This window comes from Zingiber officinale, chromosome 1B (assembly GCF_018446385.1).
Source record: "Zingiber officinale cultivar Zhangliang chromosome 1B, Zo_v1.1, whole genome shotgun sequence".
NCBI lineage: Eukaryota > Viridiplantae > Streptophyta > Magnoliopsida > Zingiberales > Zingiberaceae > Zingiber > Zingiber officinale.
In genome coordinates, this window is record NC_055986.1 from 153,088,483 (window position 1) to 153,102,601 (window position 14,119).

The following is a 14,119-nucleotide window of genomic DNA, read 5'->3' on the forward strand; positions in this document are numbered from 1 at the left end:
ATAAAAATTTGTGAAGAAGAGATAGGAAAGGAAATAAGTGTTGAATGTTTTAGGAAATAGTCAACCATTATTATATTTATGATATTTTATTAAATCGGACGCTTACTTTCATTAATACTTGAATTACACACCAACTTTTATATTTATCTCTTCTTTTCTAAAATACCTCTTCGGTGTATAGACACTTTTCTAACCTACCTGAGCTGTTAAAACACATTTAAAATTCTTAAAAAATAGGGTACATTTTATAGGGTTTTGAAACATTATTTGCTTCCTTCGGAAAGACTTTTTTTTTTAAAAAAAAATCATAATAAGCTCAATAAGGCGTGGAATTAAGATTGGAATACATAATTCCACCTAGAAGATTTTTAAGAATACATTACTCTTGAATTGGATTGAATTTGACAAGCCTAAGTTTATTAGCGAGTTATGGCCAAATCATGGATGGTTGTATAGGATTCATATTGAAAAAATTTAAACATGGTAGAGTCATAAGAGTCCTAGGAATACATAGGTATTGTGCTGAGCAAATATAACAAGTGTAAGTCCATCAATTATTTGTGATCAAATTACATAATATTGATTTTTTTCCCCCAAAAAACTCACAACATGCTATATAGAGTGTGGATCTTGTATATCCAAATAAGTCTAAGGTTTGACCAAAACTTATTTAACGGTGCACATCCAAATCAATTCAAAGTATGATCAATGCATTCTTATAATATATTTTAGTGTAATCATGTCCTCCAACCTTGATTAACCTCTCAGATAAGTTACTGTGACTTTTTGAAATTTATACAATTTTAAGTAAATTTGGTATAAACTTATTATTGAATTTAGACATATCATATTCATTCAATAATAACATCAATGTATTTGTGGGACTCTTTTGACTTTAACCTTGTTAAAAATTTACAAATTCTAAACATTGTATGACCATCAGTGACTTTTGTTTAAAAGTTACCAACTGACTTAGACTTATCAAATTCAATCCAAAGTAGGGGCAATGTATTCATATCGTTGTGAGATTTTAAAATTTATATAACTTTAAATAAATGTGACACAAATTTACTGTTGGACTTATGTCTATCATATTTATTCAAAAATAATACTAATGTGTTTCTGAAAGTCTCTTAATCATGACCATGTTAAAAATCATAAATTCTGAATATTGTATAATACCCGAGAATTTTGACCAAAACTTACTAACAAACTTAGACTTACCAAATTTAGTCCAAGTTGAAAATAATGAAATTTTAAGAGTGTTTTAAGTTCCCTACATCCGTCCCTAAGTGTAACCATACTTTCTAACTTTGATTTTACATCCTAAGAAGACTTATCATATTTATCCAACAATAACATCAGTATATTTTTGGACTCCATGACTCTACCAATATTTGTTGTTTATAACGGATAGGAAAAAAGAAAACCAGAAAAGTGGTGGCGTATCCTGTCCCCACACCGATGCCAAAATCAAATCCCCATCCCCAATAGCAATCTCCGCCCTCTCCATCTCTGCCCTCCGCCTTATCCCCTATCTCTTCCTCCGCCACATTTTCCGATCTCCCCCTCCCACCACTTCAATATCCTCTCCTTCTTCTCACGCCACCTTCCTCGTCCACAGGAGGCCTCCACCCTCCACCCTTTTCTTCGTTGTGTTCAAGGGTTTCCCCTTCCGATGGTCCTGATACTCGACGTTTTTCTGGAGATCTTATGGAAGCCCTTGGCAGCCGATGTCGCCGCCGCCTTCGCATTCTTCGTCGTCCCAATCTGCGTTGCCGTCATCACCGGAGTGCTGCTTGGATGGGCCTTGCGGCCCGGCTGGGTCACCGGGCTCCTAGGCGCCAACAGTGAATCACGGCGTTTGCCGGTGGCTGATTACGCTCAGTCATCTGGCCCCAACTCGTTGGCGGCTGAGGCGGTCGATACGAGCGCGGATGAAAAGCTGTAAACAGTTTTGCCTTTTGTTTTGTTTTTGTATTTTTGCTATTAAATTATGCTTTGTTTCTCTTGCTGTGCATCAAAATAAGTGTTTCTTAAAAAAAACCCAGGATTTACGGGAGCCAGGAACCGGTGGTGACCGACGAGGATTTGGAGCACCTGTTCCGGTTGGTGGAGGAGACAGACGGGGGGCAGGTGTGGCAGAAGATGATGGATAAGTCCTTGCCTAACATGACTTATCAAGCTTGGAAAAGAGAACCCAAGGTAACGGAAAAAAGGAGAATATTTTCAATTGTGACGCTTGAATGCTTTGCCATATTTACCATTTTCATATGGATGGAAGGTGCCTCATTTCCTTAACCTAGATTTAGGATTTTGAACCAATGCTTTATCAATGATCTTTTCTCTTAGGATTTGGATTATGCCCCTTAGTTCGAATTCCATAGATCGTCAAAATTTGCTTCACAATCTGCTTTTAATATAGACTTGAAATTAGGTTCTCACTGGTCATTTATGAGCTATGGTTTTGTGATTTCAGATTATATTCCTATCTAACAATGTTGAATGAATTATGACAATTTGTTGCAATTTTTCCAGACTGGTCCTCCACAGTATCGTAGCAGCACTATATATGAGGATACAGCACCAGAAACATTGAGGGAGTTCTTTTGGGATGATGACTTCCGGATCAAGAATGGATGGGATGATATGCTCCTCCAATATACCACATTGAAGGAGTGCATGACTACAGGGACAATGGTAGTTAAATGGGTTCGAAAGGTATTATTTATCGACGACCTTTTAGGAATCAAAAGTGTGGTTCACTGCTGGTGCAGCTTTGCTTATTGTTTTTCTTCTTGTGCAGTTTCCTTTCTTCTGCAGTGACAGGGAGTATATTATTGGTCGACGCATATGGGAGTCAGGACAGACTTACTATTGCATAACAAAGGTATGGAGACCTACTTTCATCAGCATAAATTATGTAGAATGACACTACGTGAACAAATATTAACAGCAAAACATGGATTCTCCTTCTCCACATTTTTCTGTATATTATGATGGTTGCTATAGTAGAAACCAACTGCACCGCCTTTGCATGTGGCGATACTTTAGGTGATAACTCACCTCCTTCTGCCATGCCGCCGCCACCATTTTGCCACCGTGATGCATCCGAACGCGTCACCTAAGCCCGGTGATGAGTCCGAACGCGTTGCCCAAGTCTCGCGATGGGCCTGGATGCGTCGCCCGAGCCCTATGAAGCATCCGAGTGAGTTGTGCGAGCCCGGCGACGACACGTCGTTTGAGCTTGGCGACGCATCCAGACGCATCACATGAATAACTTTAGGTTAATAATTTTAATGAGCTTTTAACTATTATTGAGATAATTTAAATAGACTTAGTTAAAGCCTAATAAAATTATCCCATTAATTATATATATTTTTTAAAAAATATATTTTTTTATTTTTAAATATTTAGTTTAAAATTTTAAATTTTAATTAATATATTTTATTAAAAGTAAATATTATAAAGAATAATATTTATTTATAATATTGTATACAAAATATTCAATCGCCTAGGCGGCCAAGACGGTAGGCGGTCACTAACCTCACAGCCACCATCTATCGCCATTTACAATACTGGAAAAATATAATATGAGAAGAAAAAACTCTCCTGGTCACTGAGTATAACTAAATCTGTAATGAACTCAGTGATCAATATTTTGATGGTGCTGGTTGTTGTGTTGCTTTATTTTGACTATTAATCTTGATAGTGACAAATTCAACCTCCAGGGCTATGATGCGTATGTGGTGGGACGAGGTCCCCAGGTAATGAGGGTTCGAATCTCACCCTAAGCACATTACACCTGGGGAGTTTGAATTACTTGTGATGTTGGACCGTCATCCACCAGGATCCATTTGCGTTTTCTAATTTACCCTTGTATCAGTGAAAAATTTTCGTGAGGTTGGACTCTTTGTTTGTAAAATTGTGATCCGAATCGTAGGATCGTATGATCAGGAAGTAGGAAATTGATCTGGATCAATTGGGGATCGGGTTTTGTAGTGGAATCGGAATAGAATCGCACAAGATCGGTAAGATCGGGACGATCTTACGTTGCAAACTATTCTCCTTTGATGGATAACGTCCTCCTAGGTGGAACCAGGAACAACCATCCTTGTCGGTGGGCGACAATAACGAAGAAGGTGACGCCGGCGGTTGGTGAAGGGGACGCGTACTTGTGAATTACTAGTTTCTCGTGACAGCAATAGTCTCTGACGGCTTGACAGCGACTGTTCTGCTCAGGAAGGTGTCGACTGATAGCTGGCAGTGACAGCGACATGGATGCGCAAGCATGGGCGAGGGGGGTAGTGGCGCGGGTGAGGGAGCAACGGAGCATCACCACAATGATCAACAAAATTAAAAAAGAATAGGATCAAGAATTAGGCACATAGAATTAAAAACTTTAGGCTTTTAATTAAAATTTTAATTAATTAATTCAATCAACGTCTAAAATAAGTTAATTTAAATAGACTCCTTGAAATCCTAGTCGAATTATCCCATTAAAATATATATAAATTTATTTTAAAATTATAAAATTATAAATAAATTATATTTATTTATTATATATATTATCAACCTATTATTGTCATTAATATCATAATATTATTATTAATTTGATTTAATTTATTCTATAGAGATTTTTAATAAAGTATCAATTTGATTTAGTTTTTATTGATCAATTTATCATCCTATCAAATACTAAATCAAATTTTAAGGATTTTTGATAGGATCATATGATTTTATGATCTGATTCTGACCCAAATCAATCATGCGTAGGTAGGATCACGATCCTACAAACTATAACTGGGTTGGTAACCTCCAAAATTAGTTGGATTATAAGAGTTAAATACCAAAAAAATGATAGTGACAAATTCTACCTTGAACAACTCACTTTTATAGGGCTGCCTTATTCTATCCAGCTGAGTGTTAATATTACTCATTCAAAACATTCCTTCTTACTCTTCTTCCCTTGACCCAACTTATTCTTCGTCATTATTTTAGCTTCCATCATGAGCCAGGATGCGAGGCACCAAGCTCAAGCCGATAGTTGAAATAGCAGTTGAAGAACTTGCTCTCTGATTCCTCCCTGGCAAGAACGAGATATCTCCTCTTTACTGCTGTTCTCTATTGTTTGTTTGTTTCTCCATAGCTCCTGTTGCGGCTTACTAGTGGTGGTGATCAAACCCTTTTGAACTTGACAATGTGACCCTGTGTGTCGTTGCAAAGGAAAAATAAACAAACTACATAAATATCATGAAATATCTCAGTATTTCTGTTATTTTATGCTGCTTGAGATCTAGTGTGGTACATCCTTTTATTTTGGAATATGAACTTCTGTAAGGCTGTGCATAAATATTTGGCTTACTAACCATTGACTAAATTCTTTCAGGGAGTGCCATGCTCAACTGTACCTAGGCGCAACAAACCAAGACGTGTTGACGTGTTTTATTCGAGCTGGTGCATTCGTGCAGGTTCACACTCCTGTACATGCTAGTTTTTTCTTCAATATATAGGAAAACAATGGCTTCTTAAGTTTATAAACCACTCCAAACAACTCAAATGTTTCGATATTATGCTTCATTCAGCTGAATCAAAGAGGGATGGTCAGATGACTGCTTGTGAGATTCTTCTATTTCACCATGAAGACATGGGCATTCCTTGGGAGATTGCAAAGCTAGGTGTCCGTCAGGGAATGTGGGGCTGTGTCAAGAAGATAGAACCTGGCCTTCGAGCATACCAAGCTGCCAGGAGGTCCGACGAACCATTATCACATTTTGCTTTGATGTCACATATCAACACCAATTTTGATGCTGTGCGATTGAGTTCACTTGAGAGCAGTACTGGTTCATCAGCTGAAACTGTTGAAGCAGAGAAACCAAAGAGCTGGGCTAGTAACATACCCAGGTATCTTATAGTTGGTGGTGCGGTTGCCGTCGCCTGTAGCCTTGACCATGGTTTGTTGACCAAGGCTGTCATTTTCGGTGTTGCAAGAAGGTTTGCAGGGATCGGGAGAAAATCATGATGTTTTTGACTGAAGGACCGTAAATAATACATCAGTCACCTACCCTTAGCCCGTGAGAGAGTCGAGCATGATAAAGGTGCTACTTAAGAGGAAATATTCTGCATCTTATTTGAACAGAAATTTCAAGTATATATGTAGCTGCATTTGCTCCCCGGCCTTCGCTAGTTTCTTATAATTCTCATCAGCTGCCTTAACTAATATCATCATGCTAGCCTTCATTTTTTTTTCTTTTTTTTTAATATTGCATTGACATGTTTAGTCAGGTGACGGATTTTAGGGACTACAAATTGGGTCGGGTGTACATGGCTAGAAAAATAAAGTTATTGAGGCCACAAATTTGTACTTGAGAGAGCTTATTCTGTATACTGTTTGTAAGGAAAAAGTATAATCAGGTTTATATGTCTCATGTGATTATTATTAACGTTTTTAATAGCAAGGGGTTCAGGTTCTTTCTTGATGGTTAGCTTCTTTTTGGTAATTGTGGTTGTCCACTTTTAACTAACATTGCCAGTTCTTTAAGCAGAGTTCTCTTGAACAAATGGTTCAACCCTTTATGAGAAAGAGAAAGAGAAGCATCTAAGCAGCTTCGTTTTGTAATCATCCTCAGCAATGTGGACTGAGAAGGGCTTTTAATGTATAAGAAAAATCTGAAACTTTAAGGTAAGAGCAGTAGAATTTAATTTCAAATTTTGGTCAATCCATATCACGACTTCTATAGTAATTTGTGATTTTGAGTGAATTGATCAGTAACCGAAGATAATGAAACATATTGTATTCAGAAAGCTAATAAATGAAACATATTCGACTTCTATAGTATTTGTGATTTCAAATTTCTTGTGGAATTCGTCCTCGATTTTCAGATTTATGATATGAAGTCTCTTAAGACTTATGCAATTGTGGTTTTATTTATCTGGAACAACTAAAGTAGAATCTATTCCATCTGTAGTTTGCACGTAATACACGTACGTATGTATACATCACAAATGGTACATCATTACTGATATAGATTTAATAATATATTTTTATAAATTTAAATATATTTAAGAAAATCAAAATATAAAGGTTTAATAATAATAGTGATGCACAATGAATTACAATTTGAACAATAACTTTTCAACTGTGAACTATAATTAGTTATGACAATTTTTTTTTTAATTTTGAATCTTAGGTTTATCTTAGACGACTCTCACACTCTATCTCTGATAATCATCATTTGTATATGTTATTTGAGTATGATTTATTAGTGTTTTTATCCTCTCATGTATTCAAATCCGTGCTTTTAATGTGTTTTATGAGTTTGGATATTTGTTAGTCTTCATTTCAATTTCTATATATTTTATGTATATTTTGGATATTATTTGATTATATTTTATTTTATAGGAATTGAGTGTGACAACTCTAAATACCCCGGGTTGATTTTGATGTGGTCAACCAAGTTAATATAGGATCGTTGCGCACTAGAGGGGGGTGAATACACTCGTGGCTAATTCGCTCGTTTTAAAACAATTGAGTAAAAACGTAGCGGAATAATGAAAAAACAGAGACAAGAGAAAGCACACCAAGATTTATTTGGTTCGGAGCCTATGACGACTCTTACTCCAAGACCTGCACGTGAGAGTGCTTTCGATGGGTAATCACTAATTAATCGAAGGTTACAACCAGATATACAGTTGAAGTACAAGTAACTTTGAAATACAACAATACCAACGACTTGGAGAGTTGAATCCTTAGCACAATCGTCATCGGGGCAACTTTCGAGCGTCGAGGAGGCATTTTCTGAGCAGCTCGAAGAAGCAGAACTTGTTCGGAATGTTGTTGTTAAGCTCCTAATCGAAGGTTGCTTTTATAGGCTATTCCGGACGCCTGAAACCACTCTGGGCGCTTGGACCACGTGATTCAGCCAACCGACGCGCGCCACATCAGCTTGTAGATAATTTTGGGTTCCGGGTGCCCGAACCTACTCCGGGCGCCCGGACCAGCTTTTTCCAACCCCTTATTTTCTGCAAAATAAAGTTAATCCAGGTAAAAAATAATATATATATATATATATATATATATATATATAATATGAAATTTGACAACCTCTGACTGTCAGGTTCTGACTTTGAATTTCATCGAAACTCTAGGTCGAACTAACGTCTACTGTTCCCTCTTCGGGGAACGTGTCCTCATCTACTCCTCTCAGGAGAAGTTACCCATTACCAGACCAGTCCTCCAGACCGACTAGACTTTTGCTCAGTGCCCGAGGCTTCCAGTCTTCATGTTGAACATCCGCTTCACGACCCGTACAGACTTCCACCTGGTCCGCGACCACCAGGATTTCAACCTAGAGTCCCCGACTCTAGGATTTTGCCTAAAGCGCTCGACCTGCCAAGACTTTCCGCCTAGGGTTACCTCCCCCTAGGACCTAGGGTTACGGGCCCCTAGGGTTTTCCACATGTCTAACCGCAGCTAGAACTTTTCATCATCTAGGGTTACCACCCCCTAAAACCTAGGGTTATCACCTCCTAGGGGTTTCCACCTGCCTAGAATTCACTAGGACTTTTGTCTAAAAAACACTTACGATTTTTCCTGTAAGCTCAATCAATCTTGTTAGATCACAAGATAACTTAACTTTGGATCCTTTAACATAATCAAAACTCAGGTTCGATCGTCTGGTGCTCCCTGCACCAACAGTTAAGTTATGTCCTATTATGTTTTGATTCTTGTATCTAAGTTTGCAGGAACTTAGTAACACAAGAAGTCGAGCGGAAGACGCAGTGGTCGAGAAGAATGGCACGGGGAGCGAGTCGATGGGCTCAATGCATCCGAGGAACAAGAAGCTGCGAAAGAATACGATGGTGGAGCGAGAAAGTTTCGTGCGGTGTTTCTGATGGATGAAAAGTCGGAGCGGAAGACTACTCGAGAACAAGGCCAGAGTTGGGTTCGGGTGAGCTCAACTCTGGATAGTTAGAGAATCACCTAAGCAACGGGAGTAGAAGACTGGACAAGTCAACATGGTGTTGACTTGTCCAGGCGCCTAGACTCTGGGCACCTGGAGAGGGTCCGGGCACTCATACCGCCTAGGATCAGACCATGCTCCTCGTTGAGGAGGCGTTGCTGTGGATGACATTCGAGTCCACATCAGCAACACTCCGAGCGCCCGAACATGTCCAAGCGCTCGGACGAAGATAAAGTTTTATCATCGCATTGTTGAATAACCGTTGCAAGCAGATAAGGTGTACAATTGGGGGTGCCCGGAGCGAGTCCAATGCCCGAAGATGCCACATCAGCAAAACGGCTAGTTCGATCAGAAGGCTTTAAATAGAGCCTTGGTCCTCTTCGTTTCAAAACAACACTTGTATTCAAGTCTTTAATCTATGTTTTTATTTTTTGTGCTATTAATCATTGTACGGGGCTTCTCCGCCTCTGAGAATTTACTCGAAGAAGGAGTTCTGTTCTGATAGTGCGCTTTACTTGTCTTGGATTAGCAATATCATAGGTTGCAAACCAAGTAAATTTGACAGTCTCGTTTCAATTTATGTAATTTATTTCTATTTTTCTAACAAGTGTTTCTTAATCAAAGTCGAAAGTTTTGAGAATGATATAATTATTATTTCAGGCAATTCACCCCCTCTTGTCATCCCGCACTGGGACCTACAAGTGAATCAGAGCTCAACCGCCTTAGAAGGACTAACCATCAACTGAAGCACCAAGACGATGGCTAGTTTGAAAATTTATCTACTAAAGTTCGAAGGAGAATTTACATTTTGGAAGCACAAAATGGAGGTATATTTTGAAACTAATTTTGATATTTTTATAACGTTAAAAAATGATTTTGAAATACCTAGGGATGAAAATGGAGAACACAAAGAGGAATACCTGTGGAACAAAAAGCAATAGGATTTTGTAGCTAACGGGAAAAGTAGAATTCTATCTGCTAATCGTACTGCCATCACAAGATGTTAACCGAATCGACATCTACAACTTTGCCGAAGACCTCTAGGAGAAATTCCTGATGCTCGATGAAGGCACCTAGGAGGCAAAACTAGTGAGACAGGACATTCACTACAACAAAAATAGCATTTCGCAGCGCGCAAATTCGCTTTCCGCAGCGCGCATTGCACGCTGCACAATTAAAAGCTGTTAAAAGTCCTAAATTATTGACAGCGTGCTTTCCGCGCTGCGAATAATATTATCCGCAGCGTGCTTTGCGCGCTGCGGATAATACTTTCCGCGGCGTGCTTTGCACGCTGCGGATAATACTTTCCGCGGCGTGCTTTGCGCGATGCGGATAATACTTTCCGCGACGTGCTTTGCGCGCTGCGGATAACATTATCCGCAGCGCGCAAAGCACGCCGCGAAAAGTATTTTTATGCGCTAAGAATAATAATCTACAGGTTATAAATGTACGATGTTGATAGTCTTAACTATATTAAAAAAAATATTAAATTGATGAAAATAATAAACCAAAATTTTACAACAAATTTAGTACAAATAAATCCACAAAATTAACAAAAGTCATAGTTTTTCATTATAATAAAAAAAATTTAAAGATCTTAAATAAGATACGAAATCTCTATCAAACTAATTATTACATAACAATAATTAAACTTACAATCCACAAATTAGTATATTATGTATCAATCACACAATACTATAAATTTCAATAACCATGCAACCGTGCTTCCTATTGCATTATCAAGAAACTGCATTTTATCATTTGATCGAATTAGGTCCACCTTTTCCACCAAAACTTTATCAACCTAAACTTTCCAACATGATCCACCAAGAATAACGTGATGCACTTTTGTGTTTGAATCTGTGGATGCAATTCGACCTTCTGCAACAACTAATTCATCAGTAGACCAATGAAGCAGCTTACATTTAGTATTAGCACAGATATCTCCACGACTCACATTTCTCAAATTTGACTGTAAATAAACAATACAAAGTTATTAATTCAATCATATATATTTTTGTAACAATTTTGTGATTCAGAAATACATAATTTTATGATAATCACCTGAAAAACATGACCAAAATCATCACTTTTTTTTGCACCAATATTGATATCTCTATTGCTACCAATTTCATTCCCAATACCGCTACAAATGTCACCACTAGCAATCTAATTTTACAACCAAATCGTGTCAAGCAATGTCATCATGATAATTTAAAAGCATTTAAGTGTACATATCAAACTTATTATATTATATATTGTTTACTTACTAACCTGTTCTGGATGATTTTGTTGTCTCATACTTTGTAAAAACATAGACCTCATTTTTTGCATTTCTAGTTGATTTTGTTGCCTCATTTCTTGCATTTGTTGTTGAACATTTTGTACTATAGTTTGAAGTTGTTAAACCGTTCCATTTTGTTGCACAGAAGCTCCAACTTTCGATGGTGTTTCTCCAAAGTTCATTCCGTGCACTCTACCCTGAGCTTCTTTGCCAAACACAATGCTAATTGTATCATCAACAATATTAGTTGTGTTTTGAGATTCGGGTGGACATTCTAATATTTTTTCTGCAACAAAAAAAACTTTCAATATATTATCATTAATATAATAGATGACTATACTGAACATCAACAAATAATATATGTCAATGAAATCAACATATAATAAAGAAATCAACTCATGTGAAAATTCTGCAGTAGAATACAGAAATGCACAGCATATGTCCTTTTTTAGATTGTGCTGGTTCAGATGGTGGCTGAACTTCAGTAGGACCAGCAGATTCAGGAACCTTGTAATCTTTAAATTTCTCAATATCTCCCTCTTCCTCCACAGTTATAGCAATGGTTTGATGGCAGATTATTCAAAATTCATAACAAATAAAAGTAATATCTTGTATCAAAATAAAATATAATAAGAATCAGAGAATATTTATAATGCAAATTGTGAAGGTACTCATGCCACTTGAATGAGATGGCAACAATACTTCATGCACCTCATATATTCAAACAACACATCCTCATTACAGTTTACAGGCAGTTCACCAAAAATCTATTAAAACTGAACCAATCACTATAGCTTAAAGGGATCAGCCGAACATAATTCATAATACAGTGAAGGTTTTTCTAACTAAGCAAGTTATGCAGGAGGAGTTTTTATTTTATTCAAAAACTTCATTATCATCTGAAAAAAAAATTTAAGAACTCAATCAACATCAATAATGAAAGATGTTTAAACTCCTAGTGGTTGTGGAAAGCAAATAATATAAAAAAAGATTCGGGAATTTGGTAAATTGGTGATATTTGAGAACTATCAGTTAGAGGACAATTTTCCTGCATGATCCAATTGTGATGCAACAGGTATATGACAATGCACTTTTCCTGCATGATCCAATTGTGATCCAATTGTCAAGTTGCAACAATGACACATGCAGACTTTGGTGAATCATGAGATCACACGCTCAAAAACAAAAAAGTGATCTCTAAATGAATTATTAGTAAGAGTATTCAACATATCCACAACATATCCTGATATCCACAATGTTTATTAAGATTCAGTACAAAAATAACAATAAAGACATCCATCACAGGCCCAAGGGTTTCTTAATTCAACAAAACCAACAACATATAAGTGCTGAAAGTAGTAACAGGAACAAGTATCACAAAATCAAGACAAAAGATGAATAGGAAATTTCCCTCCAAAGCTAATGAAAATTAAATCCTCATGAACTAAAAGGAAGAGCATGAGACTGGTATTGGGTGGGTAAAAGATGAATGCATATGTAATTACCTCACCAACTTTTATCTCTTTGGACCCATCTCCATGTATTATCTTGGCAAGATATCCTTCTTCCATGCACTCCATTTCCACTGTAGCCTTGTCAGTTTCCAGCAAATATGGAACCCTCGCTTGAAATTACTTTAGCAATACTTGCAAATATAGTCATGATGCAAAGCAGAGTGGACTCCAAGCAGCAAAATCTTTGATGACTCCAAATTCAGATTTTAATATGCTTGAATGTAATTTGAAGGCAAGTGCACAAGTTGCTGAAGTGTCCTACCAGAAATTAATAATCATTGACCACAACCTAATATAAAACTAATTACATCTAATGTGAAAAATATAAAGAAGATGTTCATTATATAACTTAGATGACCACAATCTAATATAAAACTAATTAATTACATCTGATGTGAAAAATATAAAGATGTTCACTATATAACTTAGAATTGAGAAGTGGTCACCGTTATATATGTATCCTTTTGCCTATAAATATACCACAAGCCATACAACTCCATTCGCATTTCCTATAAGCAGAATCAGAATCAGAAGCAGAAGCAAAGCAGAGCATGGCGTAGCAGCTTGCAAAAATCATTTCTAAAATGAGCATTTAAGTGTTCATACTTTGTAAGTATACAACAATCAAAGCCGAACACAGTTCATAAAAGTGAAAGAGTCGAGCAGTGCCACCCAAATAAGTTTAGGGACTTAGAGATTAGGGTTACCTTTGGCTTTGAGCTTTTGGCTTGATGTAGAGTGTGGAGTGGTTAACAAAGGGCTTACTTACTCTTGTTGTGGTCCTATGATACGGAGAGATGGAAGGAAGTCTTGTAGCAGACGACGGCGAGTGCGGAGAGGCAGAGTGGAGTCGTGCGGCCGGCAATGGTCAGTGCAGAGAGGTGGAGAGGATCCCTACGGCTGGTGGCGGTGAGTTCCGAGAGGTAGAGAGGAGTCCGGCAACGGCGACGGCGACGGTAGTGAAGAGAGGCAGAGAGCTATTACGGAGAGGCAAGGAGTTGTTGCGGCAATGGGTTCGGGCGGCGAAGGCTTCGGGCAGCGAAGGCTTAACATAACCTATGCGTTCTTTAATTAATTAGCCATGTTTTATTATTTAACAGGATCTTTAATTTTTTTTTTAATTAACTTTAATTTTTTTTCTTACTTGATTTTTTTAACCAAGTGGCGTTTTCGTTTCATTATGTGTTTTTTTAATTTAATTTTGTTTACGTTCTATTATAATCATGTTTTTTTATTTAATTTTGTTTAACATAATTTTATTTTATTATTATTCTTTTTTTATTATTTCCAAACTAATCGCAGCATATATGTTACATGTTATTGATAATAAATAAAAGTATTTGCAGCATGCCTATTAT

At 37.1% G+C, this 14,119-nt stretch overlaps 2 protein-coding genes across 5 annotated transcripts; one reads left to right on the forward strand and one right to left on the reverse strand.

Annotated features, from left to right (window-relative positions):
- The first annotated feature begins 1,451 nt into the window (after positions 1 to 1,451).
- Positions 1,452 to 6,479, forward strand: LOC121985368. Its single transcript, XM_042538777.1, has 6 exons — positions 1,452 to 1,947; positions 2,052 to 2,205; positions 2,539 to 2,721; positions 2,807 to 2,890; positions 5,390 to 5,471; positions 5,586 to 6,479. The coding sequence occupies exons 1-6, from the start codon at positions 1,679 to 1,681 to the stop codon at positions 6,020 to 6,022; spliced, it is 1,209 nt and encodes a 402-aa protein (XP_042394711.1). The 5' UTR covers positions 1,452 to 1,678; the 3' UTR covers positions 6,023 to 6,479.
- A 4,081-nt stretch (positions 6,480 to 10,560) lies between these two features.
- LOC121985373 lies at positions 10,561 to 13,823 on the reverse strand. 4 transcript variants are annotated; one of them, XR_006113151.1, is made up of 5 exons: positions 13,469 to 13,823; positions 12,753 to 13,270; positions 11,238 to 11,533; positions 11,028 to 11,132; positions 10,561 to 10,935 (listed from the first exon to the last, which is right to left on the reverse strand). XR_006113151.1 is itself a non-coding variant. In XM_042538792.1 (4 exons), the coding sequence occupies exons 2-4, from the start codon at positions 11,328 to 11,330 to the stop codon at positions 10,768 to 10,770; spliced, it is 366 nt and encodes a 121-aa protein (XP_042394726.1). In that variant the 5' UTR covers positions 11,331 to 11,533; positions 12,753 to 13,823; the 3' UTR covers positions 10,561 to 10,767. The 4 variants fall into 4 exon arrangements, 1 of the variants encoding a protein (XP_042394726.1); XR_006113149.1 differs by having other exon boundaries at positions 12,753 to 13,009; positions 13,208 to 13,823; XR_006113150.1 differs by having other exon boundaries at positions 12,753 to 13,019; positions 13,208 to 13,823.
- Between the last annotated feature and the right edge of the window lie 296 nt (positions 13,824 to 14,119).

Excerpts from the sequence above, each read along its gene's own strand:
- LOC121985368 (XM_042538777.1), top strand. The coding sequence starts at position 1,679 with ATGGTCCTGATACTCGACGTTTTTCTGGAGATCTTATGGAAGCCCTTG. Across the intron at positions 1,948-2,051 it reads ACGAGCGCGGATGAAAAGCT|GATTTACGGGAGCCAGGAAC; the intron begins GTAAACAGTTTT and ends AAAAAAACCCAG. Across the intron at positions 2,206-2,538 it reads CTTGGAAAAGAGAACCCAAG|ACTGGTCCTCCACAGTATCG; the intron begins GTAACGGAAAAA and ends CAATTTTTCCAG.
- LOC121985373 (XM_042538792.1), bottom strand. The coding sequence starts at position 11,330 with ATGCAAGAAATGAGGCAACAAAATCAACTAGAAATGCAAAAAATGAGG. Across the intron at positions 11,133-11,237 it reads AACAAAATCATCCAGAACAG|ATTGCTAGTGGTGACATTTG; the intron begins GTTAGTAAGTAA and ends TTGTAAAATTAG. Across the intron at positions 10,936-11,027 it reads ATTTTGGTCATGTTTTTCAG|TCAAATTTGAGAAATGTGAG; the intron begins GTGATTATCATA and ends GTTTATTTACAG.